Below are 27057 nucleotides of genomic sequence, written 5' to 3'. Positions count from 1 at the left end.
CCCTAGAAAGTTTTCTGTTCTAACTACACCTGCAGCCATAAAAGCATTAATTGAGTTGCCACCGGGGCGTCTCCTGTTGATCAGGTCCAGGGTCGAATACGCATCCAGAACTTGTGGTAATCGAGGGATGGAATGTCTTCCATGGACAAATAGTTGAGAGCGACTGCTTTCAAAATGTTACGTTACCACTGCATTCAAGTTATGGATAGTTTTGGATGAAACCAAATTGCTTCGCCTCTCCAGGAATACTCGCCCTGAATGCTCCCCCAGCGAAGTGACTCTAAGAGGAGGAAAGCAGTCAAGTGATTAGTGGTCAACCGCGCGGTAACCTGAAGTGGTATCGGTTGATATGCTGTAACCATTGATCAAAGCTCATCCGAGACTCAGATAAGCAGGAGCCGCCCGATCAGATATCCACTTTCATGATACTGAATCTTGTCAAACATTACTCCTAATGTCACGTTTTTCTGTCCCGAGGACCTTTGCGAGTGTTGCGAGAGAGCAATGAGTCTCCGGGTCATTCGACACTCTACTAGACCTGCCAGCGATAGTTTCTGAGTGTAATTTCTCTCACAATCGAGAGCGGTAAAGACACCTCTCAGCCCTATAGTACGATATCGATCTGTGATTGATTTCGAGGATTGATCGCTTCCTGGACATGTGACAATGTCAAACTAAGACCCTCAGACAATGTCGAAGTATAGAATCGTCGACTTCTTTATTCAACTATATTTTTCCATCAAATCTCATTGTATTACGGTATGTAAGATTTGTTTCAAGGTTCATGGCCCACTCTATAGCCGCACCAATAGATTAGATCAATCAAGCGAACATTATCCTATACCGATGACCGATTATTATATCCTTCGATACACTAAAGGTTGCCCCGATAATTCGTTAGTTAGTTACCGAGTCCCAGAAAAATGGTCAGCTGACGGTAGGGTTTAGATTTACATTTGACATTTGGCCTGAATCAATTCCTTAGGAAAGTCATAGGGTCAACATCCTTAGGGCCAAGAACCAGCTACGCGTCGGTCCAGCCTGTAGGTATTACTGCCGATAATGACCGCCTTGTGTCTACCCTATATGAAAATTCGTTTGACATCTCACAAAACATCAGAATGTGTCCACCCGCCAAGACGGGTTGGAGTTGAAACCATGTAGGTTGTCCGGCCGGCGGGCCTCCGCACTTCCGTGGGCTCAGGACTTCGAAAATTTCATGAGAACAGGTGTGTATATAGGATAACTGAAGGTATATAAACAAGGCGTACTGGGCCGACTCTAACCAGCGAAGGTGTTATCTTACTTTCCTATCTCGCTGTCCAAGCAACCATCCTCGACGATGCAATTCCATAACTCTCTCTCTCGTCTTTCCACCTTCCTTCTGTTCTTCCTTTCCTCGCTTGCTTTGCTTGCGTGTGCATCGCCTATTGCTGCACCAGCACAGGCAGTCGCGCTTCCTGAGCACGCACTCGTTCCTCGCGGTACATGCCTTGTTTGCAATACCGGAACCAAGGCCGAGGAAATCCTTGTCAAGCTCAAGGCCGATATTGATGTTCAGCTTGTTTTGTTGGGTAAGTCCTTTAGTACCTTTGGCATTGATATCAACTAGACTAAGACTGGTAACTCTAGACAAGTGCCTCGAGACTGGTGAAAAGCCCGATGGCATTATCATCAAGATCGAGGCTCTGATTAATGTTGCCGTTGCTGCGATCGTTAAGCTCGACGTCGACCTCCTCGGACTCCTCAACGGCAAGATTACCATCATCGTGAACCTGTTGGTCACCATTCTTATCGTGAGTAGAAGCCTGCATGAATTCGTCCCCCAAGGAACTAACTAACTACTTTACATCTTTAGTCTGTTGCTACTCATTGTGGCAAGTGGGCTACCAAGGGCGCTGCTGAGTTCGAAGTATTCTTGCAACTTTGTGTCAAGCTCGATGTTGCTCTCAAAGCATTGCTCTCTACTTGCAACGGATTGGGGGCTGTGCTTTTGCTTTTGATCAAGGTGTTGTAAGTGTGGTTTGACTAATTTTTGGAAATTGTTATTGAACTCGATGTTGCATAGGGTCAATGTCAGTGTCTTGCTCACGGTCAAGTTCAACTTGTGCATTGGCCTTCTTGGCCTCTGAGGAATGATCATGACTGGTCATTGCGACGTTGATTGATCGCTTAAAATTCTCCCGAGTGTTGCGGAATACATTTGTTATGTCGGGTTCCCTTGTATGGTTGTGATAGGTTGACATCAATGGGCATACCTAGTTGAGCCTGCAGTCTGATCAGACCAACGACCGAAGAATCTTGAGAACTTAGTGGATGAGCTCCACCTTCCTGGCATCGGTTGTATTCCTAAGCTATTGCGGCTGGTCTCGAAGAATGTATGCGCGTACGGTTTCCTCCCTTGACGCTTTAAGGTGATGAACCCCTTTTGGGGTCACTTGGTAACGTTACAGTAATTTGCCATCCTTGCCAGACGGAATTTTAAACAGAATATATCGCTTGTGTGTGCACCTTCACTTGTACTCAAATACCGCGTTGCGCTTTTGCCTCCTCACGATCGGACTTGAGATAGTAACGCTGCATGACACTAATTAGCTCATGTAATTGGACCTCGCAAACATGCATAATCGTGGCTGTGTACTTGCCTCTCGGCTAGGAAAAGATATATAATACAACTTCACATTGCTTCATCAACTTTCCGGCTCTTTTCGGCAGTTTTTTCTCGACGACCGGCGTATTAGTACAGAATTAGCTTTTATCAGATGTTACCCACGGGGATTTCGGACATTATTTGTCCCACCTTACGACGTTTTGCTTATGTCGATCAACTGTGGCACTGAAGGATCACGCCAAGATAGCGTGGTTTATCAATATCTCCGGTACAGACGAAAAACGCCTAGTGCTATAGGAACTGCACTTAGCCCTAACGTTCGAGGCAACAGCCATAACTATCCAAAAGTCCAGTTAATAAAAGCTTAGCTTTGCTGGTTATAACACTACCAGCGAGTTGAATTGGATTCGCCACCGCCAGGCCTCAATGACAGTCAGGACAATCACGTTAGCCTTGCCACGGCTCTGTCATCCAGCTTAGATTACATTCGGCTGAACAGATTCTCACTCAGAGGCATTCCAACGGAGCTAAAGACGATGGGATACGAATAAAACAAGGATACACCCAGACACAGACACCCCCTCCAACTCCACCTCAGACTATGGGCGCTAACGCCGTTTGGATCGACTCCCTTCGTCACTCTCTCGAGAGTGTGCCCGTTTCCTATTCGAAGGGTGAATCGTAAGGTTCAAATCATGGCCAGAAAAATAAACGAAATACTAATGCAGCTTACCTCCCAGATCCAGCTTTGTCTCTGACCTCACTCTTTCCCCGTTCCCGTTCCCTGTCTCGGTCCCTGTCTCTCTCTCGGTCCCGATCACGGTCTCTATCCCGCTCTCTATCCCGCTCTCGATGGTCCCTGTCCCTCTCTCGGTCACGATCACGATCACGCTCGCGCTCCCTTTCCCGTTCGCGCTCCCGGTCACGATCACGGTCTCGATGCCTACGGCCATCCTCGGACTGAGTCCGCTCACGATCTCCACCGTAGTCCAGACCGTCGAGCTTACTGTCCCCGTCACGGTCCTTATCTTTGTATGACCGGGTATTGGGATTCCGTGGACCGGTAGGAACGTTGGGTGGGAGAGGAGAAGAGGGGCGCACTGTGCCTTTGAGAAAGGAACGTCAGGAGGTTTCGGTTGAGATAGAGAGAAAGTAGGCGCATTCACCTGCACCGTGGAAGTCGCCTCGTCCACGACCCCGTGCAGCGAACCCGCGAGCACGAGCCGCTGCCGCACGACCGCGCAAACCACCTCGACCTGCAGGCTCGGTAGGCACAGTTGGCGATGGTTCCTATCAATACGAGTTAGCCGAAAATTATCTTTATCATAGCAAATTACAATGAAACTGAAATTCAAACTCACTTCCAATGATTCAGCTGTTTGGGTCGGCGTTCCCTGGCTTTGAAATTGTTGGCCTTTGTCGTCACCGGCCTTTTCGAGAGTTTTGTTATCCGAATTAAGAGTCTCTTCTTCCTCGTATTCTTCTTGCCCGTGTCCGTTCATCATGCCTCCCATTCTGTATAACATATTTAGCGTGCATATCTTCAAAGTATCATTGCACTTGCCCAGGCATTTGTCCCATCTGCATCAATACTTCGGGTGGCATATTCATCATGTTCATAGGCATCATGTTCTGGTTAGGCATCATGCCCATCCCGGTATTGGGACCCATTCCCATGGGCATTTTGCCACCCATACCACCCATTCCGCCCATTACAGGGCCGCCACCACCCATGTTTGGCCCGGGCCCGCCCATGTTGGGACCTGGTCCTCCCATACCCTGGACGGGTCCGCCTGGTCCCATTCCCGCTCCTGGCCCCATCCCTCCAGGCCCCATGCCAGGACCCATACCTGGCCCGGGTCCGCCCATTCCAGGTACGCCGCCCATCCGCTTAGGGTTGCCGCCTTGGCCTGGAAGAGGGAGCATAGCCGCCGTGCCCAGCACGACGGAACGCATTTCTGGAGGAAGATTCAAAAACTGGTCTTCTGGGAGCCCAGCAACCTCCTATCGAACAACAAGAACTGGGTTAGTTTCAGACAAGGGAGGAGTTGACGTAGTTGGGACAAGAGTAGATTATGATGTGACTCACGAGAGCGTTCGCTTTGAGCCCGGAGGCGGTCTCACCAAGCTTTTTGCGCGTCATGCAATACGTTTCCCAGCTGATTTCATCGAACCCGTAGTTGAACCAATCGCTGATGTTCGCTCCGGGCCGGCGCCACGACTAGCGGGTTCGAATAGTCGATATTCAAGTATAAAAGCGTGTATGGGTTGAAGAGTTACGTCATTCGATCAAGGTCGTGCGAGTTGAAACAAGAGAAAATAACCAAGATGACGGCGAGAGAACATACATAGCTAGGTCAGTGGAAAATGCAAACAGGGCACTAGAAGACAAACCTTAGCACTCAAGCTTTCCAAGTCTACTTCCCACACAGGTCGAGACTGCAGTGTCCCAGGTACGACCATCATACCAGGCGCCGATGGATCGATTGTAGGATGGGAAGGTGGTGCACGAACCGGATCGGGCAAGAGGTCTGCCTGATTTTGAGGGGGTAGTTGCATCTGGTTGAGAGATTGGGGGGATTGTTGGGGTTGGGGAGTGGACTGGGATGGCTGTGAAAAGTCTGAGGATGGCAAACCAACATTTCCAGGAACGGTATCTGTCGGGCGGGCTTTAGGTGTATATTCCGTTGTAAGGTGTACGGCTGCAATGCTTGTTAATAAACACGCAAGCTAAAAAGTAAGGGGGATGCTTACGACGGATAGGAGCTGGTGGAGCGCGGGGGGCTTGTACTGCAGGTCCGTTGGGGCGTGAAGCACGAAAGTCGATGGAACGAGTGGGCGCCTCAGTGATGATTTCAATGTCCTGCGAATGCTTGGTGAGTGGCTAGCGAATTTGAGTATTGTGACGCTTACATCTTCTGAATCTTCTTCCTCCTCAGAGTCGCCTTCCTCTTCGGCGTCTTGGTCGTCATTTTCTTCTTGGTTTTCCTCTTCGATTTGTTGTTGTGGCTGTAATTGCTCTTGGGGCAATCCCAGTCCAACTAGGGGTGCAATAACCTCTGGGAGATTGTGATCGGTCCTAGGCGGAGTCTCATACGCAGGTTCTGACAAAACACACAGTGATTAACGGGACGCATAATCAATTAACATTGGAATTAGAGAAAAAATACAAGTCTTGTGCTCCAACGCCAGAAATTGTTCTCACCATCCAGCTCAAAGTCAAGTACTTCATCCCCACTTCCACCTCCTACTGTGATTGGCCGTGGCTGTGGCGCTGGTGCTTCCACAGGCTCGCTAGAGTCGCCATACAAGAACGCGTCTTCATCGTCCATCGTGGCCGGTTGGACAACAGACTCGCTGACGAGCCCTGACATAATCATGGCACGTGACTCTGTACTATCCAATGTCCCTTGATTTTCCCCGACCACAAGTGGGTCAGTCAATGTTTGCGGAGCATAATAGTTCTGATTTTAATTCTGTCAGCATGAGAGTGCAAACATTTTTATGTGTGTCATATATGATCGTACTCTCAAGTGTTATCACTTCTTCGACTCCAAGGTGAAAATGCAACCAAGAATTGGTTCGGGTTGGCGTGGTTTTGCAATAGTCAGGTTTTGTAACGCGTAGTTGAAATGCTCAGCTCTCTCACAAAAGCCTCGTTTCAAAAATTTTACTACCTATCGTTATCGATAGGCGAACCTCGGGAACCTTGTACACTTTACACATAACGTCCTTGGCTTACCCTACTCACATCTTTCGCAGATTCAACTTCAAATACTACCCGAAGCGCCAGAGTGATAGTTTGTATGAATGGCAATAAAGCCCCGCAAACACCATTCAACATCGCGCGCACGTGAGACATTGGGCTCTCAGAACTACCTTATTCGCACCTGCGGTGTGAGTTTGTGATCGTATGGCCTGGGCTTTCTTACTGACATCTGGAAAGGGTAGGAAATGGGCCAAGGATCACTCTAGATATTCCCCGTAAAACATTGTGAGTCCCATAGCAAAGAGTGGGGTTACGTTAGTCTGAATACCGCGACGTTGCGCCTTGACGCAGCATATTACGGTGTCAAGCACCAGTGTTCACATGAGCGCATAGCCCTTTGGATGTGCGTCAAAGAGTGAATTGCCGCTTGCACCCCGCTGAGGAGTATGTCCTTTAAAGGAAATATCGAAGTATTGTGAACATGTGGGTCCGCCGTGTCCCTCTTCTTGTACTCGTTCCACCAAGCCAAGGAGCTCAAGATCCGACAATCGATAAATACAAATGTCAGCTGGTAGGGCACCGAACAAGTTCCATAGTTATATGACCATGTATACCGCGCTTGGCCATCGTTACACCGTTCGATCCAATGCATAGTGTGGGGTTGTAGAAGACATGGAAGGCGGTGATGACTGGACGATCATATGAACTGTAATTCATAGATCAAAGATTGGCCTTGACTTCGAACATTGTAGTTCGTCCCGTGAGCATAGCGCGGGGGATTCAAATAGGAATTCATTATCAAACTTCGCCTAGTTTGAATAAGAGTTTACGCCCATGTGGATATATGCACATTTGAGCTATTCAGTGGAGCATTCACTGGGACATGGGCGTTCAGTCGATAGTACGCCGTCGTTCGTCAAAGCTCTTGAGTCTTGGGTCTAAATGCTATATAAACTAGCATCTGAGCAAGCTAAGCTCCTCAGTGCTCTCACTCGAAGTACTACCACACTCAATATTTCAACCATGAAGTCTTCCGGATTCTTCTCCTACGCTTTCTTCGCTTTCTTCGCTTTCCTCGCCGTGGCACATGCCATGCCTGAGCCCATCCAGGCCCGCGACCTTATTCCTGCTGAGAACGGTCTTAGTGGCTTGGTCGCTCGTGATGGCAAGGGCCATGACCGGTGCTCGAAAGGTTCTGGCTGGAACAAATGCGGCAAGGGAGACTCCTGCTGCAAGAAGGACCAAATGTGCTGCGGCGACAATAAGTGCTGCAACAAGGGGTAAGATCTCACTCATTTTCGTGCAATTCTGAAGCTCATGTATGGTATTCGGTGACTCGTAATATAGGTACAAGTGCCAGAAGATGGGCAAGGACGATGATGGTCACCACAAGCGCGACGGTAAAGATGGCCACCGCGGAGACCGTGGTAAAGATGGCCACCGAGGAGATCGTGGTAAAGATGGCCACCGCGGAGATCGTGGTAAAGATGGCCACCGCGGAGATTATGGTAAAGGTGGCCATCGCGGAGATCATGGTAACAAGAAGGGCAAGGACGATGATGATAACCACAAGCGCGACGGTAAAGATGGCCACCGGGGAGATCGTGGTAAAGATGGCCACCGAGGAGATCGTGGTAAAGATGGCCACCGAGGAGATTATGGTAAAGGTGGCCATCGCGGAGATCATGGTAACAAGAAGGGCAAGGACGGTGATGATCACCACAAGCGCGACGGTAAAGATGGCCGCCACGGAGATCACGGTAACGAATGGATGTGCAAGAAGGACCATGGCTACCACGGGTGAATCTACCACGTACATGGAGAACGGTGAGTCCCTCAGCCCATTCCGAGTTCTTGCGCTCATCTTTGCTCACTAGGACCCAGATCATACGGACTTTTGAATGCCTTTGCTCATCTGGTGCTTTTCTTGAGTTCGTGACTGGGTTCTTTTCTTCTTTACGGCTGGTTTGAGAGAACTGTTCGATTTTTTTGTTGAGATGGACGCAAAGTAGTTTGATTGAAATTGAAATAAATTGAAATTGAAAATATGTCGAAATCAGATATTGCTGAAAGTGGATTGGTGTCTATGATAGCAGACGGGTGGTCTTGATACAAGGTTAACTGTTCACCTGGCCAACTCTAAGTATATTGCTGAGAATGCCGAACACTACGAGCGGACATTTCCGGTGACAACATCCTGAAGTGATCAGACATTCTTCAATCGTGATACAAATATTGGTATCCTCGAACACCATCATTTTCTCAAGAGGCCTTAATTGAAATTGGTAGAGGTCAAGCGTGTGGATTATATTGGATATAAAATCTTTTGTATATATAATACACATTGCACTTATGTATTCGGATTTGGAAATGAGGGAACGCGGCGCTTTGCGCACTCTGGTAGAGATTTGAATGTGAAGCAGCTCATACTCGTGGCTAACTATGAATAGCCAAGTCCAAGGAGCCTTAGCGCAGGCCACGCCCTAAACCATCTGCCCACGTTGTGTCCAACCGCTTTATATCGCAGACACCAATATCCTCTAGTTCAGTTTGTGTGGACTCCGACGCATTGAATAGATTCGAATTTCGGAGGTCATATTTTCAGCTCCGTCACAGTAGTGCATCTACCTAAAACTAGATCTAAATACACACGTGAGTACCCAGGTTCGAAATATAATAAATAAGATAAGCTACGTGAATTTGCTCGCAAATTATCCCAAGAACACAATCCGTCTAGGACAACGTACAAACAGTATCAGTCTAAAATTCTGAAACAAGTGTTCGGGACTGCCTCATATTTCATCCGCTCACTTAAGAGCCCAAGAAATATTAAGCTACTAATGTACTTAGTAGGTCATGTAATCATGTAACTGTGCATGTCTCATGCACAGTACGCCCACCCCCACGACACTTGACCACGTGTACAAAGGGAAGTTGTGGAGGACACCCGATGACTCAGTGAATCAATTCAGTTACTTCATATTAGACTTGGTGCGCTACATCTGACACGAGCCCGTTGCCAAATTTAGACGAGTAGTTGGGTTCGGGATGTATGCGCCTTTAAACTATCTGTTGGAGTATATATACGAACGTGCAGTCAACAGGGTGGCGTAACTCATGGAAGCGGTAGGTCCGTACTATCCAACAGTATATAAACCATAGAGTAAGCGAGTCGAGTTATTTAGTGTACTTTACTCAAAGTAACACTACGCCTAATATTTAGCCATGCGGCCTTCTGTGGTCCTGCTCGACGTTTTCTGTATACTTTTAGTCTTCCTCTCTGTAACATGTGCCATACCTGAACCCTTCCGGAATGGGTCGATCATGGCTCGTGACGACGATGAAGATGAACTCACTTTCCCTGCTGAGGAAGGCCTTAGTGACAGTTAGCAGAGCCACTGATGGAATAACCAGGGGTGGAGCAAGTGCAGAGAATGGGGTTACTGCTGTAAGCAGGAGCAGACGTGTTGTGGCACTGTACAAGGTTATAATGCTGAAAATCAGTGCGTGTGTTTAATTGAGAATTGAGCTGAAATCAAGATCAATACATACTGATTTTAGGTATCAATTCTTCCATAGTCTGATTCATGCTGAGGGAGGCATACTAACATTGTAATTTTCAGACCATATCCCACTGAAAAAAGACATCTTTTACTGACGTACTGATTTTCAGGATCTTATCACACCACAGTGTGGTAACTTGAAATGTTGCAATATAGGGTAAGAACTAGTTTACCAGCAAGCCTGAAAGCTAAATACGGGGCCTGAAATTCACCTATAGATACAGATGTGACTGGGAGGATAGGGACGACAATGACGATCATGATGACGCCCAGGATATTCACGAATGGGTATGCAAGAAGGATCATGAACGCCATTGATAGGTGCATACAATCAAGGGCCGTAAACCCAACCTCTGGGCCCGGGTGGCTCAACGGTACCAGGCGGTTTTTGGCTTCACTCTGTGAGGCCAGGTCGTCAGTTAGATCCGAGCCTGCGGCGGGCGATTACGTTGGTCAGTTGCACGGCATCCGGTGTCCCTATATGCCCTGGGGGTGATTACGACACCTCCCAGATCCCTCCGGGGCTCCTTGCGGGGGGCCTCCGCATCACCTTGCGGGGTGATGTACTGCCGAGGCCCGGGTCCGGTTGGAACCCACCAATGGGTCAGGGTAGTAGTAAGGGGGTGTTGGTACTGGTCTAACATAGGGCTCTGCCCCAAAGGACCGTAAACGAGGATCTAACCCCTCCCCCCAACCTCTGTCGTGGCCGAGCATGAAAGATTGCTGTCCCTGTTTTCTGTGCTTGAGTACAAGATAATTATATTTTATTCACCTATATGACGTATTTGCTCAAAACAAAGAACCCACTAGACATTGTAAACAGTTGCCAACTGGCTCAAGTGGTCGCTCCAAGGAGTGTCATGATCAGCTTGGATGTTCTCATAGCTCTTTTTAAACGACGATGCCAATTACAATGTCCCACCAACGGAGATACACGGGAGTTGGAAGAAGTATCATACGGTATTATTACAGGATCCCATCTCCATAAGTCCATAAAATATGCATACATGATATACACGCGCTACCCAGCAACTCAAACCAGAAAATAGCAAGGAAATAAGTGAGATTTCCGATACGAATAAAACAGAAGGGCAAAATACGCAACAGATGTTACGGGAAGAAGTGTGGCCACATGCGAGGCCCTGTTAAGCACGTAAGTGGGTCTATGCGAGTGATTGGATATGAATATTTACATTGATAAACACTGGTTGACCATAGTTTAAGCAATAACGCAGTAGTTATAGCTTTTTCCAAAGTCCTTGGGGGTGTCGCTACTCTCGGTTTGGTCCTCAACGGCCCCGTTGGAGGAAGCAAAGGGTAGGAGAGAAGTGAGAGTGAAAACGAAATCCATTTCAGGAGAATTAGATAGTATGAACCAAAGAACGTGGGGCCGGATGGGCAAGTAGTGAGGAGTAGTGTGTTGGATGAGAAGCTGACGCCAGGCAGCACTGTACTATAATGATGGGTGTGTCTGCCTAGCATCCTGTCTTATACCCTCTACACTTTCGGCGTGAGTGGATGGGCCGACGGGCAACACAAAGGAAACATTTGGTTAACTAGTCCGATTTCAGGCAACAAATCAACTCGATCCTTTCGCAGTTCTGCTGACTAATATTTTGGAAGACAGCTGCCTGTCGTTGGCTTTGTTCAACTTGGCAAACGATTTGTGTGTCCTGAGATTTTAGGGTGGAGAAGGACTAGCCCAGGCTTGTGTTGGCGTCGTTACAGGAGAAGTCCGATGGGAGGGGGCGTGGAACAAGCATGTTCTGGACACAATTGACACTACCGGGGGATAAATGGCGCGTGTAATATTTTGTAACAGTTCGGCAGAAGATGTTTGGAACTGAGTGCCGCGCGTAGGGAGCGATGTTAGCACGTGCCGCTTACCTAAGTGATTGATCAATGCCCTGAGAGCCAATCACTTGTCTTGGACGCCAACCACCATTTGACAGGCTCGGATTTATTCTTGTGTTTTAGGCGGCACTTAATTATGTGGGAGCGCACGCTATCAGATCTGATCCGTGGCCTTCGCGCCAACAAGGGCGATGAGTCACAATTTATTGCCAAAGCAGTAGACGAGATTCGAACCGAAGTCAAGAGCAAGGATATGGATCTTAAAGCTGCTGCGGTGTTAAAGCTTGTTTATGTGAGACATAGAATGTGTGATATTTTACTTAGTGGCACTGATATTGAATGGAAAGTTGGAAATGCTTGGGTACCCGATGCGCTGGGCCTCATTCTATGTCGTGGAGGTTATGTCGAGCCCGAAATTTCACTTAAAGGCTGTCGGATATCTCGCTGCAGTCCAATCTTTTACTGCGGACACGGATGTATTGATGCTTACTACGAACCTACTGAAAAAAGTATGTTCTGAGTCTATTTTGTCACAGGCACACCCTCATGATGCTCGGTATAACACTCTTTCCTATTTCTCACAATTCTTCTATTCTAGGACCTCTCGAATGCAATGGCTCCTACCCTTCCTATGGTCTTGAACGGATTCTCGCATCTCACCACTCCCGACCTATCGCGAGACCTGGCTTCCGATGTATTTGCTCTTCTCACCCATTCGAAACCCAGCGTACGCAAGAGTGCCGTTGTCTCGCTCTTCAAGCTCCTAACCACATACCCTGACGCACTTCACATTGGCGTAGAACGGCTTAAAGAGCGTTTAGGGGATGATGATCCTGGTGAGCTAGGCTTAGTAGGTTGTCTCTGATCCACTTTTGAACTTAGTTTACATTTTTTCTTACGTAGGTGTGATTTCTGCCACGGTCAATGTTTTATGCGAACTTGCTAGGCGGTCTCCCACAGATTACTTGATATTGGCACCGCAGCTGTTCCATTTGCTCACTACTGCGTCAAATAATTGGATGCTGATTAAGATTGTGAAGCTGGTCAGTTTTGGTGCTCATCCTATAAACTTATCTCACCCTGTTTGAAAGTTCGGATTCCTTGCGCCTCATGAGCCCCGGCTTGCCAAGAAGCTCTCAGGGCCACTTTCTGATTTAATTGAAAACACTCCTGCAATTTCACTCCTCTATGAATGTGTGCATACAGTAATCGTTGGTGGTATGCTGCAAGGTAGCATGGCAAGGGCATGCAGTGGCAAGTTAGCAGTATTCTTGGGTGATTCAGATCAAAACTGTGGGTATTCGTGCAAACCCTTGATAAATATTAACCAACCCAGCGATATTAGTGAAGTATATTGCGCTCCTTGCGATGGCCAAAATCGCCCCTACGCACGCCCATCTTGTTGCCGAACACCAGGATGTCATTTTCTCTAGCATTGAAGATTCCGATATGAGCATTCGTATGAGAGCGCTCGAATTACTCACCGCTATGGTTTGTTGCATAGCTGGACGGTCACATGCAATCTAACAATCCCACTAGGCAAACCGCCATAATATTCAATCCATCGTTCAGCAACTCCTTGATCACTTGATCAAGCCACCGGCTCAGCCTACCCAGTCGGCCTCTTCCGCCCTCCGTGCAACATTAACTCCTGGTTCTACAACTACTCCAGCGGCCACACCGGCCGTGACTGCACCTTCCAGATCTCAAACAGAAGCCTATCGCTTGGTTGTCGCGCGTCGAATTATTCATATGATAAGTCGAGATGCGTATTCGGCCGTTCCAGATTTTGAGTGGGCGCTTTCGGTTCTGATCGACCTTACATACGTAATCTGTGGCTCTTCGTCACCCGGCGATCCTCCTTCTCGATCATCCACGTTTCCTCCTCAATACGCCTCAAACCCTAAATCAGCCTCCGCGATCGACTCGGAAATATCGTTTCTATTCAAAGATATAGCTGTGCGTGTCCGTGCCGTTCGTCCAAGTGCTGCGGCATTGTCTGCCAAATGTATTGCGGATGAACAATTTTGGGCGTTGGGTGCTTGGGAGGTCGTGGGAGCTGCTGTATGGATATGTGGAGAGTATGCCTCGTAAGTCTAGCATTTCACTTTCTTTCCCTCAGTCAGTTGAAAGTCATGGTGGCAGTGATCTCGACTCGCCACTGACAACCCTTCTTGACCTCCTCCAACCTGCTTCATTAGCTCTTCCGAATGCTCTCTCTATTCAAAGTGCGCTCAAGGTGTTTGGATACTGGGCCGCCTCGCGAGCAGAGCGGTGGAATGATGGGGCCAGTGCTGAGGTTCTGAGAGAGGTAGAACGAACTTCGGAAAGTTTGAGAGCGTTTGTGGCAATTGGTGACCCGGAGGTCCAAGAGAGGGTGAGCTGATTGTAGTCAGATGAGGATAAGAATTGACGAATTGTAGGCGGCAAATGCACTGCAACTATTCAGATTTATTCAGGCCGATGTTTCTGGGTTCGAGGCGAGGCGAGGCGAAGCTGCTACGCGCGAGCCCCAAGAACCGTCCGAGTCTGAACCGGCACAATCTGAGCCTGGCAGTACACTTCCTGAAGCTGTCTCGAGTGGGTTAGATTTTGTTGATCCCTTTGTGCAGAGCTAACTGGCTTTTTATAGCCGAACCAAATTATCCCAAGAGCATGTACCTCCTCCAGCCTCTTCGACTTTCCTTCGAACTCAATTATGTCGCTCCGCATGCTCAGAGTGCTGTACCGATTCCTGATGGCTTAAACCTCGACGCTTGGATAGTTCCTCCGCCAAAGGTCAAATATTTAGAAGAAGACGAACAACCTAAAAAGGTCAAAAAGAAAGGCAAGGGAAAGGAGAAAGAGAAGGAGCGGGATCCAACCAAGAAGAGAAAGAGTAAAAAGGCCGAGGAGATCAACGAGACGCCTGAAGAGAAGGCCGCAAGAGAAAAGGTTGGCCAAATCTAGTTTTTAAGAATACCGAGCTCATGGTGATCTTTATAGGCCCGCGCTGAACGATTGGAAAGGCAAAAAGATGATCCCTATTATATTTCGGACAAGAAACTTACAACTGATGATGTGGATAATATCCCTATAGTCAAGCTTGAAGGTCTACCTTCTCCAGTTACCGAGGGCAAGTTTCTCCTCTGCCTATATGTATCATCATCTGACCAGGCCCCCAGGAGGGCATGGTTCAAGATTTGTCGGATTTAAGCCTCGAAGTGTTGCCTCCCAGGTGGCCGTTGTTGATGTCGCAGGCGAGATGCCAACTCCTCGATCCGGTCTCGGTACCCCTCTTTCAGGGCCTGCAGGCTCTACGTCTCCTGTGCCCTCGCCCCGTCCTACCGCGCCTATTATTTCGTCATTCCCTCAGTATGAAGTTGAAGATGAACCTAGGGCAACGACACCTGCTCCTGAGCCGATAAAAGTTACCAAGGTCAAAAAGAAGAAGGTATGTTCTGCCTTGGCTTGAGTAGTTATTTACAGGCGTTTAAAAGAATCGATCAACAGGCAAAGGCTAAACCAGTTGTTTGAACTAGTTTTTGATTATAGTAATTCATTATAGATGAACTTTGATTCGATAGTATGTTCGTAAGTGGCGCGGAATGAGGAAAGGTGTATTATCCTCCTTCACCTGCAAACGTGCATCTTACCGGAGGCTAAAGTCTTGGCGAAATTAAACTTGGCTCGGAATGATGTCATTTTCCCATGATGTGCTTCCTCGGGTTCGTGTTATTCCCATATATACATAGAACCTACGTGTTAGCGCGCCTTTAGCTCGTGTTATTTCGGTCTCCGGGTACCTCAACGTTCCGGCAAGGGTGGTCAGTCGATAGACACATGAAGCAGAGAGATAAAACGTACAATGGATGTTGTCTGTGACCATAAAGAAATATTTAAAAGGTCAAATCTTTTATGAAAGTATGCTCAAATTTCTATCCTCTTGTTCTTGGATGGTGATACTTACACCTGCAAGCGCGGGGAAATCACGCCGAGGGAGACGTCACTGATCGGTTTTTTCATTGGTGATAAGCGTCTCGTTCACGATCATATGAAATACGGTTGAAATAATGTAATTTAGGAAACTAAATGTGGCGAATGTATCGACGCCCCGGATGCCTCGGAGATTATCTGCCCAGAGATAATTATATGAAAATTACCCAAAGAGACCTACACACCGTAGAAAATCCGAGTATCTCTTTGTATCAAGTGCGCTGAAAGCTCGACACGGTGGAGCAGAGTGGATCACGACCCTCAAATCTCTATAGCACGGCGAACTGCGACCACCCAGAATGAAAAACAATCAAAGTAGTGACGCGGTTTGAGGGTGAAAAAACGTGTGGCCCCGGATCTCCACGCGTTAACACGACAACTATGACGCGTGCCGATATGGGCTGAACTGATCTAGATGAATTGTTCATGGCTAGGTCATTCGATTCAGTCAACCGTTAGTCTCGAACATCGGACGTAAATATCGGGTAAGTTTTTTTTTAACGATTTTATGCGCTACTTGGATGTAGTGAGACAAAAGACCTGAGTAAATGCGCGGGTTAGGGCATATGCCTCGGTTGACAAATCGGCAACAAATATGAAATGCGTGTATCGACCCCCTATCCAAAAGTGGAAACCCCTTGGACAGATTCGAGGTGCGATAGCGGCAGGGTTTGTATATTTCAGTCGTACCGCGGAATGACGTCACATTCGCGTGACTTGAAGAAGATATAAACGCGGGCTCTGGGCTCGAATCAGACACACAAACTACCATTGCCATGGCTGAGAAACCTGCTCGTCGTACTCTCAAGTTGACCAACTTGCCGCCCAAGGGCGAAATCAAGACGGTGAGATTATACGGATTTATTTGAGCGATCAGGTTGCTCATGATAAACAGGGCCCACGTACTCCGTCACGTATCGACCCCAATAACCCCCCTTGGCCTGCATACCGTGGGTACCATGAATACTCGTTTGCTCATGTGAGAAATTCCTCATTTCCTTTGGTTATTTCTCAACTGACGCGTCCTAGGCCACAATGGGAGTCCGGCTGCCCACTATCCTGGGCAAAGCTATCGACGATGTCTGGCGCACAGTCAACGAGACTTCCGAGGAAGATCAAATCGTCGATCTCGTTGACTGTGTCGAGCGTATGGACGTGTTGATGACTGATCTCAGCCAGAACAACAAACTGAGGTTTATCATTGGTATGTGAAATGAATGATAATATGAATGCGCATTTACGACTTGTAGACGACGGCGAGGGTGACATTCCGCTCTGGAACAAGGAAATCGCCAAGTACTTCCAGGGCAAGGATTTCATGACGGCCCCCTGGCTATTTGCTGAGGTATGTTATTCAGTGTAGAGGTCCATATAATGCTCACCCCTATTTTAGGCGTATAAATACCGCCGTCTACACGAATGCTTCAGTATCTCCAAGTACTGGAAGGACTAGTGAGCAATACTTCAATTCTATAGGCGTGATCTAACTATCCTCAGTGACGTATTCTTCCGTCAAAAATGCGACACCTTTTCGCGTTCCTCCCAAGCCGTCTTTGAGCTCTCTACCCGCTTCGCTACGCCTTTCAGCATCCCTGATGCCAGCAAAGAGGCCGAGACCGTTCGCCTCATGTTCCGCGAACTCACTCAAGTCTGTCTCTGGGGTAACTCTACCGATCTCTCTTTGCTTATCAACGTACGTCTGCGTGATCGCCGATCCTAACACAGCCACTAAATCGATCTAATTGATAGATGACCGAGGAGGATATTAAGAAGCTGCAGTCGACGGGTGGTGACCATCTCGCTGCGACTGAGAAGAACATTCTTGGCAATGACTTGGACAAGCTTTGCGATACAGTCACGCAACTCAAGGGTGGCCGAATTGATTTCGTGCTTGACAATGCTGGATTCGAGTTGTACTGTGATTGCGTATATGGCAAGTACCTTTTACTCCTGGCGTTCAAGCTTGCCTCCTTATCCCGTCCTCGCCATAGCCGACTTCTTGATTCAATCTGGTCTTGCCTCTCAAGTCCGCTTCCACGGCAAGCGTTTCGCATGGTTCGTCTCCGACGTGACCCGCAAGGATTGGGACTGGCTCTTGAATTCTTGTGTGTACGGAAACTTGTTCCCCACAGCCACCGAGGAGGAGAATGCTAGTTTGAAAGAGATGGGCAAGAGGTGGAAGCAGTACGAGAAGGAGGGCAAGTGGGTGTATGAGCAGCATGCTTTCTGGTGCACTGTAAGTTTGTTTGCTCTTCGTCTTAGTTTCGGCACTAACATTATACAGGGCTTCACGTTCTGGGATCTCCACTCCGAGGCACCCGATCTATTCCTCCATCTCTCGAAGTCTGACCTGGTCATCTTCAAGGGTGATCTCAACCATCGCAAATTGACCTATGATTGCCACGCACCCGCCAACACGCCATTTGATGAGTCGATTGGCCCAATGGCGTCTGCTGCCGGCGCGCCCCGTGTGTGCTCATTGCGTACAATCAAGTCCGACGTAGTGGTCGGTCTTGAATCGAATGCCATGGCCGAGAAATTGGACAAAGAGGAGCCTGGCTGGAAGATTTCGGGCAAGTATGCCGTCGTGCTGCTTAGTGAGGGACGACCAGGTGAAAAGGTCAAGTTTGCTTAATCACCGCGGACCTAGAAAAGTCATTGGTAGAGGGCGAACGTGTTTGGGCTGAATAGATTGTCATTGGTTGAGATTGTAGTTATAAATTGCGTTTTGTATTATATGGCATGAAGGCTTTCTATAGCCGCGTTTTGCATATACTGTTATCGGGAAAGCGAGTCAAGGCACAATATCAACAGGGAGACCATGATGGTTAATCTCGAGGAGGTGGTGTAATGTATCCGACAGCACAATGACCTAGGTATACGTGGGCTCTTGTGGAACTTAAACGGAACTGAACAGTATGAATATCAAAAAGACTGCTGAATTCTGGCCATTCAATTATTACGATGATCATAACATGTATTCAGTATTCCATCAATATCGGAGCGACTTGGGCTGGGCACTTTTGGTTCTTATTAATATAAACGGATTTATTAACGAAAGATCCGGTATGGCCGCATAGAAGCAATACTCCGGAGGAGTCAAATGGCCGAATTCGGTACTAAATGTGCTAGACCTCTGCTTCCGGGAGTTCGAATTGGTAGTTCTAATCTATGGAATGCGCATGAGGTTAGTAAGGCTGGGCCAGAAGAATAGTAAGATGCGGATAAGAGATACGGTTCCCCGAGTTCAGGCGCTATCGAGCGAGCGATCACCAAGACCTAATCGTACGTGTGTATGCGCTAGTTTGGTGTGATAGATGCCGATCCCGTGAGCATGATAGAGTGACACTGTGGTGTGCGTAACTGAGGGCCGCGGAGACTTGAAGCTAGAAAATTAGTGGTGCGAGCTCTCAGAGTTCGCATTGTGTAGTATGGAAGGGAAAAACAATGGTGACGATTATGCTATCGATATCTAAAATACCGAAATCATACTACATAGCGAAACGCGCCGGGAAAAATGACCCAAGAACAGTCCTGCGACCTTCATAGGCTTCGTAGCAAAGCCAAACACTTCAAATTGATACAGCTTGATAGTTACAAATGGTAACACTAGCTAAACTAGGCACCAATATGAACAAATGGGACCCAACACTCAAAAGCCGTCTCCCCAACCTCCTGTCTCAAGTGTTCCAGAGCGGTATGAAGCGCCCGCGCTGATCTCCTATGATCCATATTCCCGTCTATAGAGAGATACTCGTAGACTTTGTCAGCTATTAGAGGCGCATCTCCATCCCGGATGGACCACATAGTCGCAATAACGCTACGGTACCCCGCCATTAACATAGCTGCAGCTATATGGACGGATTCGTCTGCTATTTCTTTGTCTCCTTTTGCGGTTTGACAAGCTGATAGAAACGCAAGTCCTTTGTCCTTGAAGGATCGTTGTCGTATAGTCCCGATGCTCAGTAGGCCGTCGTGAAGAAAAAAGCCACTTTCGTTTGCGTTGGTATTATCTTGATGAGCATGACAGGCTAGATGGACCCAGTCGTTGGTTTCCATAGCCTCTAACACGGCCTCCCGTGTTGAATGTTCGTTGATAATCTGCATGAATTTTGCTGTCTTTTGCAATGAGACACGTGCCTGTATGCATTTGAGCTCGGCTACGGTTTGAGGCAGGGAGCTCTGTCCCGGAGTATCCTTCTGGCCGATAGCCACTATGCTTGGACAAACACTAGAATCGGACGCTTGCCTGTTTGCCAGAAGTAGTGCGCCGAGGGTAGGTGTATACGAGGAGACTACATGGTCGAAGATTCTGGTGAGTGAATTTTTGTCTTTTCGAGTGTAATAACCACATGCATGAAGTGGGAGCATAGATAGCAGACCGGTAGTACACCAGGTTAGATGAGGAGGATCACCCTCTGAAGACTTCTACAAACAAGTGAAATTAACTGATTGAAGGCCTGCATGATTTTGAGGAGTTCGCGAAATGGGCCCAATTGTTTTCTGGTTCTATTTATGTATTACTCTCATTAGGTTAACCAATTAGAGCAACAGAGAATTAAACCCGAATAGAACTGGGCCATTTCGCGAACTCTCTATCGCAAGAGAATAGGCTGAAGTAATTTTACATACCAGAAGTTCAAGTGTGCTAAGAACTGGGTATGCTATACGCTCCCAAAGAAGCTCCAAAATCTCCTCGAACTCACAGCGAATAGCAGGTTCGTCGGGGTCTTTGAAGGGCCGTCGGAGATGAAACAGGCCTCGCTCCCGGATATCTTGTTGATCTAACGCTCTCTCTAACTTTGTCCTAGCGTGGTAAAGCTCACCATCTTCCAGTTCGGGTAATGGGATGTGTTTAATTTTATCGCTGCCTGGAATAATTGCTAGAGCGTCGCACCTAAAAACAGAGATATTTACTAAAATGATAGGCCCTTCCTGCGCGGCCCGAACGAGTTGAGATGCCTTTGCGGGGCGGAGAAAATCCTCGAATCCAGGTAGAGAACGAATCTCAGCCATTATATGTTCGTATCTATCTGCCAACCAATGGTGTCTTTGGTATGTTTGTTCCAGTGAAGTATCTACGGCTAGGCCAGATTGATTTGGAGAAACTCTTGAGCTTACCACCTCCAGCTCTTTGGAAATGGACATTAACTCCTCAGCAAGCTTTGGATGGGCCGAGCTTAGGGTATTTATAGGTGCTTGAAGCTGGGACCTTTGGGTCCAAACTATAGAACGCCCTTGCTCCAGCCATTCGAGGGCACGAGCATACTCGCTCAGTCTTATTGCTTCTGCAGCTGCCTCTAGGGCTATCTCATCGACGCTAGGTATCTCACTATGCCTTTCTTCAATTGTTGCACCCAGCCATATGACGCGTGGTATAATATCCATGGCCACCTGGTAAGCCTCCAGTGAGTCATCGAGGGAATAACGTACGGACAATCGTGCCCACTTGCAGGCCGCTGCAAATCTTGCGCTTGGGGAACCTGCAGGACAGTGAGAGGATTTTCGAAAACACTCTATTGCAAGGTGTAAATGGGGCCAGCGTAGTTCCCGGGGAGGGTATGGGCGGAATTGAGAGAGATGCAACTGCCCAAGGGCGTTTAAGAGCTCAGCGGCCAGTCCATGACTCGCCGGGATTAATGCAACCCCGTGGCTCATATGCTCAGTTGCGGAGTCCAAGTCGTCGAAATCAAGCAACTCTTCAAAACGAAGACTATAGGCATTTCCGAGAGTGCCATGTATATGAGCCCGACGATGATTGGTCCCTTCTTTTGGACACAACACCAGGGCATCAGAGAGGTGCTCAATGGCTTGATCAATATCGGCTGTAACACTGGTGATCTTGTAACGTTTCTGATACATAGCTCCAAGTCTACACAGCACGGATGGAGTTTCGATGTGATTGAGGGGAAGCAAAGTAATTGCTCGAGAATGATAATCAATGGCTCGTTTAATAATCTCCAGCTCGCATGTTGCATCATAAGCAGCAGCGCTGCTTATGATGCCTCCGAGATTGGTAAGATACAGTGGGACGTTCGAGTGGCCTTCTGGAGTAAGTTCCAGGCCCCGAGTTTGGTATTGAATTGCCTTTTTGATATCCTCCGCGTTGTGTAGATGTTGAAATCGAGTGTCGTAAGATTCAGCGAGATAAAACAAGTACATGTGTTTGTCTGTGAAATCTACTGGTATAAGTTCCAATGCACGACTCCAATATTCAATAACTTTATCAATGTCTACCGTTTGGTTGGTGATCTTAAACCTATTTCGGTACAAGGCCGCTAGAGTCCCGAGAGAATCTGGAATATTGGAGCGCCCAGCGGGTGTAACATCTAGTGCTTTTGAGTTGAGACCGACTGACTTTTCAATGCCTTCCAAATTATCGGATACAGATAATCGGCTATTATATGCTCTGCCCAAGTTGCTCAACCAAGATGCCCTATCTGAATGTCCAGTGGATGTCTTCGTCAAAGACTCTTCAAGAAGCTTAATCGCCGTATTTATATCTTTATTATTGCCTGTGCGGTTAAACCGATAAATATATGAGCGCCCTAGGCTGTTGAGGAGATATGCGTTGGTGTCGTCTCCGGTCGTGAGTTTCAACCCCTCGCTTTGATAGTCGATCGCCTTGCGGATATCTTCCGGGTCTCCTAATTCGAAGAAACGCTCTGCCAAATAATTTCCGAGTTCACCCAACCAATAAGGGAGGTCCGGATGACTATAGGAGGTATTTGAGAATACGCGGGTTTGCAATTCGATCGATTTATTGATGTCTTCTAGTTTACGGCAATACTCGAACCTTTTCGCATATGTCATTCCAAGACCGACTAGTGCGAATGAGGTATCCTTAGGATGATTAGATTCCAATTCCAGCGCCTTAGATAGATAATCAAGTCCTTGATTGACTTCTTCGATCTGCCCGAAGTGATCGAAGCGACTGCAATAGTACTCTCCTAATTTATTCAAGAAGTAAGGCAGGAGAGGGTCATTTTCTGAAAGAGATTTCATTGAGTGAATGGTGTACTCGATCGCTTTTTTGAGTTCCTGAACGTCCCCAGAGAGCTGAAAGCAACGATCCAATTCGGCCACACACGAAGCCAGGTATTTTACCGATCCATGATCACCAGGCTCACTACTTTCTCCACCTTCAAAAGTTTTTAAACATAAGCTTAGTGAAGACTTTGTCCGAAGAGTGGCGAGGCATGGGTTCCTCAAATAGTAATCAGCACTATGTTCCAAAATATCAACGTTTCGGGACAAAGCTTCACTCCTAAATCGGCAGAAGAATGAGCATAAGAAAGTCCCCATGATAACATTGTTATTCCGAAAACCATACGTACGAGACTTGAATAGGATCAATGGATATACCAGGGCATTCGTTGACACTATATCCAGCATTCGTAAAGCAATACGATTACATATTTTAGAGGTTCTATACCTACCTCAAGGTTTCTTGTACACGACTTTTGTCCTCAACAGACAAGATGAATACTCCAGGGTGGTTACTCATTAGTATTAGTGTTTTCAAACAGCGGCGGCTTTGAAAATCCCAAAAAATACTGCTGTTTATGCGGAGAGAGGCATCTACACTTTACCTTAGCTTCGCCCATGCGGTATTTATGACTATATCACATTCTAGATATATTCGGCCGTGGGCAGAAACCCTCGGTTAGCACCAGTCACGAGGCACCGTTACAATAATGCACATACATGGAATTTATTGCACGTGGCCATGGAGGAGCGTACATCCTCACTTGATCTAGGTTGTCGAAAGCTAGATGTGCGCCCTTGACGTGGAGCTATGTTATAGCACAAATCATAATCCAGTGGAGCGGAATATTTAGTCGGTGCGCGGTGGTGTACCGTAGCCTGTGAGACATACGACCATCAGCGGTGCAGATTAAGTCGGCGCTTAGGCAGATCGCGTGGCACAGGGGTGCCGAGCTCTCCTGGACTCCCCTTGCTCGCGACCACATCACTCATAAGACTCGCACAGCACGTGCTATTCATGTAGGTTTTGTTGCACTTGACATCTCTCTCAATTCGCGGATTGAGTCTCTTGGCCACCCGACCCACGAGTCGTACTCGTGTCTTGGGAGCCCCAACTCACCCGTTGCCGCTTCGCGGCTCGGGAGTTCCCCAAACTGCAGACTAGACTCCACCCTCAGCGCCAGGAATAGAATGAACATGTGAATATTAGCGGATTAATATGTACATTATTGGCTTGCCTGATACATGTCACCCCATGGGGGTAGAGAGGCCTCGTTTCAGTCTCAGAGTCTTCGCTAGAGTCAACATTATGAACTCAGAAGGTGCGGATTTTGCCGAAGGTCTGTACCCTCAGTATGCTTTGTCCCGGAGGTCCCACGCCTGAGATATGAAAATCTGCGCCCTGGGTGTGCACTGTGGTTGATGGCCTTTAATTCTTCGATCTAAATGAGTAATTCTACAGGCGAGAAAGCCTTGATAACTTGTTCTCCTTTTTAGTACCCATAATCATGCCACACTAAATATTACATCCACTGCAAAACGGGGTTCGCGAGTTCAAGTTGAGTAAGGTGCGAGTCTCGGCGAGCGTACAGAGAACCCATAGATGCTCCCAGGTGCTCGCAGACTTCAGAGGATTTTGTATAGAGCTTCCTCGAAACACACTTTATTGAGCTATCATCTCAGAGACAGCGTTTATTACATTGATCTCATAAAGAAGAGGAATCAAATAACAATAGCAATAATTGTTTTGCTCCTTCGTAAGGGTGTAGAAACCTTATTCATGCCTCGGCCTTTTTCGCCAAAATTATTCCGAGCATCCATAGTGCTCGTCCCACCTTGCCTCCCAAAGAACCCGATCACTTAGGCACGCTCGCATAAAACTTGATGCTTTGTTAATTTCTGAGACGGCCATAAAATGTAGTGTGTTCACAGGTTCGGGCACAGCGTGCCTTCGAATCCGAGCCAAGGCCAAAATTATAAAAGAAAAAGTCAGTGACAAAGACCGAAACAACATGGATGGCTTCTTACACTTCTAACATGTGCTGCCGCATGTCTTTCATCGACTCGAAGCCAGAGCTACCCCCAAGCCTCTCAAACCAGTCACAGATGAGACAGCGCAAGACTGGGTTGAACGACGTCTCGCCATCGCCAATACGTACGAGTGGCTGTGACATCGCACCTGGTTCCAGATCGTGCGTGTTCTTGCACATAACAGGGTGTTTTGTTTTAAAGGAATTACGGATGTTACTACCGTTCACCCAAGATTTTTCCCTCGTATAGTAATGTTCGATCTATGAAGCGAGTTGAAGCAAACAATTTTGAAAGCATAATGTCACTCACGATTCCAGACCATTCCATAACCGAACCATTGGTGCACCTTCCGCAGACAAACACCTTTCCCATATACTTCAACTCAATATAGGCCGCATCGGGCATTTCTAGCACCTTTAACAGAGTCCTTGCGATAGTCTCCTTGCCTTCATGTCGAACGTAAGACTCCAAGTCTTCAACAATGTTTTCTGGCTCGAGGAAAGTTTTGTAGAGATAGGGAACGTTTTGAATTTGGTACATGTCGGGAAAATGTACGTTATTGATGACTGCTCCATATTCCTCGCCGGCGTCGTTATAGCATGGGGTCGGACGAGATTGCATAAATATCGTGTCAGCGCGAAGCAGAAAACGAGTGTTATCCGATAAGTGATTCGTTGCATCGCTCTTTCCTCTAACCTGAATTATTGGGATAGAATTTCTTAGAAACCCGGCCGTGTAACGAGATACCAAAAGAGATTGACTTGCCGTCAGAGTAGTACTGAGGGGCGAATCGGTGTTTTTGGCGAACGAAGAAGTATATTGGTTGACCAAATGGTCTTCTACTTTAGTTCGCCATTCAAGCAGTTTCTGGGAGATTGTATCCTTGTGTGCGTTGAACAATCCCTCTAGGATATCAAGGGAGTTCTCCTCCTCGCATAAGCTAATAATGAAATCCCATTCGCCGACAACACTGTCGCCGGGGAACGGTGGATCGAGCCTCGGTTTGTTATTAGTCCTTTCCGAAGATGCTAGGGAGGCCGAAGAGTTCTGGAGCTCGTCGATAATGGGTTGATACGGATTCGTGCTGGCGTTAAACTTTCGTAGTAGGGTAGCGACCCTGGACCGCCTATCAGTTCGACGTCCTTCCCGCTCGTGCTCGTCAATCACGGGACGATTTTCTTCCAGCAATAGTGTTAGTTTAGGAAGCATGTTTGTCCAACCTGAAATAGTCTACACTTAGTGGATGGTGAATATATGGGTAGAGTATACGCACTTCGTTCAGTGAGAGGTTTGGAAACCTCAAGTAGAGCCCGCCATTGTTTTCGAGCACTACAACTTCCCCTCCAGAATACAAAGTACTTGTCGTCCCACCCCAGAGCCCTGAGCCGTTCGAAAATCCTGAAGGGTAGGCTCGTCGGGGAACTGACCTCATGTATGCATGAATGTTACTCACCGCTCTCGTCGCTCCGTTTTCAAATCCCGCAATTCGTCTGACCTTGATACAGCAGTCGAGTTGATATAGCTCAGTAGCTTGTCCCCTTCCTAATCGATTTGTCAGTTGATACAAGCGGGATCACAAGTACTTGAACAAACTTCACGTCGTATATTCCAAGCTGTTTGCTGTTGCCTCTCCCACTCTGATAACCCTTTTTTATCGCCGTTACGGGTGTATTCATCTCTAACACGCTCGTACTCCTTTTTATGCGCACGCAATTGATAAACTGGGTTCTTGGAATGCCATCTGCCAAACCTCTTGATACCTGTAGTTCAAATCTATTAAAAAGGAACAAGCACAGCCAAACTTGAAGCTTACAAGACGTGTGAGGAAGGATTGCTTTATTGCCCGAATATATGATTTGCTGTTCTTGAAGTCTAGGGCCATAGCTTTATGAAATTAGTTTCAATAGGCTTATCGTGCTTACTCTGTTTCCCGGCAGGGCGGGCAGAATCGCACTTGTAGGTACGGGTCTGGCTTACTCGTCGTGATTGGAATACCGCAGTTCTAATCGTGCGCAGAATACTAAGTTACCTTTTTTTATGATTCAAACTCCAATCTACTTGCCGTGCAATTCTTTGTAAAGATTAGCGCCGCATATTGTGGTTCTACCATTCCGCTAGGGCAAGGAGGCAAGCCAGGCACATTGCTCAAGGCACATTGCCATATTAGGGCAGCAGATCGAGTCAACAACATGGCACGAAAGAACTTGTTTGTCCGAATCAAGGCTATCAAGTCTCCGGGATTAACATAGGGCGCGATCTATGAGAGCACTCAGGTCGATGAAGTGGGGTGAAACAAACGACTGTACCTCCATAAATATCTCGATTGG

At 47.4% G+C, this 27057-nt stretch overlaps 8 protein-coding genes across 8 annotated transcripts; 4 read left to right on the top strand and 4 right to left on the bottom strand.

The window, feature by feature from the left end:
* Positions 1–1342: 1342 nt before the first annotated feature.
* RhiXN_09561 (uncharacterized protein) lies at positions 1343–2132 on the top strand (the record flags this gene model as incomplete). The annotated part of the gene is made up of 4 exons (XM_043329377.1): positions 1343–1574; positions 1633–1796; positions 1859–2013; positions 2069–2132. The coding sequence occupies 4 exons, from the start codon at positions 1343–1345 to the stop codon at positions 2130–2132; spliced, it is 615 nt and encodes a 204-aa protein (XP_043182211.1).
* Positions 2133–3219: 1087 nt separating this feature from the next.
* RhiXN_09560 (uncharacterized protein) lies at positions 3220–4125 on the bottom strand (the record flags this gene model as incomplete). Its single annotated transcript, XM_043329376.1, has 4 exons — positions 3220–3274; positions 3345–3717; positions 3778–3901; positions 3973–4125. The coding sequence occupies 4 exons, from the start codon at positions 4123–4125 to the stop codon at positions 3220–3222; spliced, it is 705 nt and encodes a 234-aa protein (XP_043182210.1).
* Positions 4126–4162: 37 nt separating this feature from the next.
* RhiXN_09559 (FIP1 motif protein) lies at positions 4163–5943 on the bottom strand (the record flags this gene model as incomplete). Its single annotated transcript, XM_043329375.1, has 6 exons — positions 4163–4615; positions 4701–4832; positions 5006–5313; positions 5366–5474; positions 5525–5715; positions 5817–5943. The coding sequence occupies 6 exons, from the start codon at positions 5941–5943 to the stop codon at positions 4163–4165; spliced, it is 1320 nt and encodes a 439-aa protein (XP_043182209.1).
* Positions 5944–7154: 1211 nt separating this feature from the next.
* RhiXN_09558 (uncharacterized protein) lies at positions 7155–8124 on the top strand (the record flags this gene model as incomplete). The annotated part of the gene is made up of 3 exons (XM_043329374.1): positions 7155–7221; positions 7279–7600; positions 7668–8124. 3 exons carry the CDS (start codon positions 7155–7157, stop codon positions 8122–8124), a joined length of 846 nt encoding a protein of 281 aa, XP_043182208.1.
* A 3749-nt stretch (positions 8125–11873) lies between these two features.
* On the top strand, positions 11874–15253 carry RhiXN_09557 (AP-3 complex subunit delta-1; the record flags this gene model as incomplete). Its single annotated transcript, XM_043329373.1, has 13 exons — positions 11874–12029; positions 12085–12246; positions 12336–12573; positions 12641–12780; positions 12829–13030; positions 13083–13228; positions 13277–13827; positions 13883–14114; positions 14161–14317; positions 14370–14671; positions 14723–14797; positions 14844–15170; positions 15230–15253. 13 exons carry the CDS (start codon positions 11874–11876, stop codon positions 15251–15253), a joined length of 2712 nt encoding a protein of 903 aa, XP_043182207.1.
* Positions 15254–16488: 1235 nt separating this feature from the next.
* Positions 16489–18347, top strand: RhiXN_09556 (uncharacterized protein; the record flags this gene model as incomplete). Its single annotated transcript, XM_043329372.1, has 9 exons — positions 16489–16557; positions 16608–16691; positions 16742–16916; positions 16963–17057; positions 17106–17164; positions 17210–17405; positions 17462–17625; positions 17675–17948; positions 17997–18347. 9 exons carry the CDS (start codon positions 16489–16491, stop codon positions 18345–18347), a joined length of 1467 nt encoding a protein of 488 aa, XP_043182206.1.
* Positions 18348–19330: 983 nt separating this feature from the next.
* On the bottom strand, positions 19331–23219 carry RhiXN_09555 (CHAT domain protein; the record flags this gene model as incomplete). The annotated part of the gene is made up of 4 exons (XM_043329371.1): positions 19331–20140; positions 20345–22979; positions 23050–23094; positions 23152–23219. The coding sequence occupies 4 exons, from the start codon at positions 23217–23219 to the stop codon at positions 19331–19333; spliced, it is 3558 nt and encodes a 1185-aa protein (XP_043182205.1).
* A 1504-nt stretch (positions 23220–24723) lies between these two features.
* RhiXN_09554 (uncharacterized protein) lies at positions 24724–26612 on the bottom strand (the record flags this gene model as incomplete). The annotated part of the gene is made up of 6 exons (XM_043329370.1): positions 24724–24990; positions 25040–25950; positions 26004–26128; positions 26184–26272; positions 26324–26482; positions 26544–26612. The coding sequence occupies 6 exons, from the start codon at positions 26610–26612 to the stop codon at positions 24724–24726; spliced, it is 1620 nt and encodes a 539-aa protein (XP_043182204.1).
* Positions 26613–27057: the final 445 nt, after the last annotated feature.

This window comes from Rhizoctonia solani, chromosome 8 (genome assembly GCF_016906535.1).
Source record: "Rhizoctonia solani chromosome 8, complete sequence".
In the NCBI taxonomy this organism is placed as follows: Eukaryota; Fungi; Basidiomycota; class Agaricomycetes; order Cantharellales; family Ceratobasidiaceae; genus Rhizoctonia; species Rhizoctonia solani.
The sequence above is the reverse complement of the archived record's forward strand: the minus strand, read 5'-3'. Positions and strand labels throughout refer to the sequence as shown.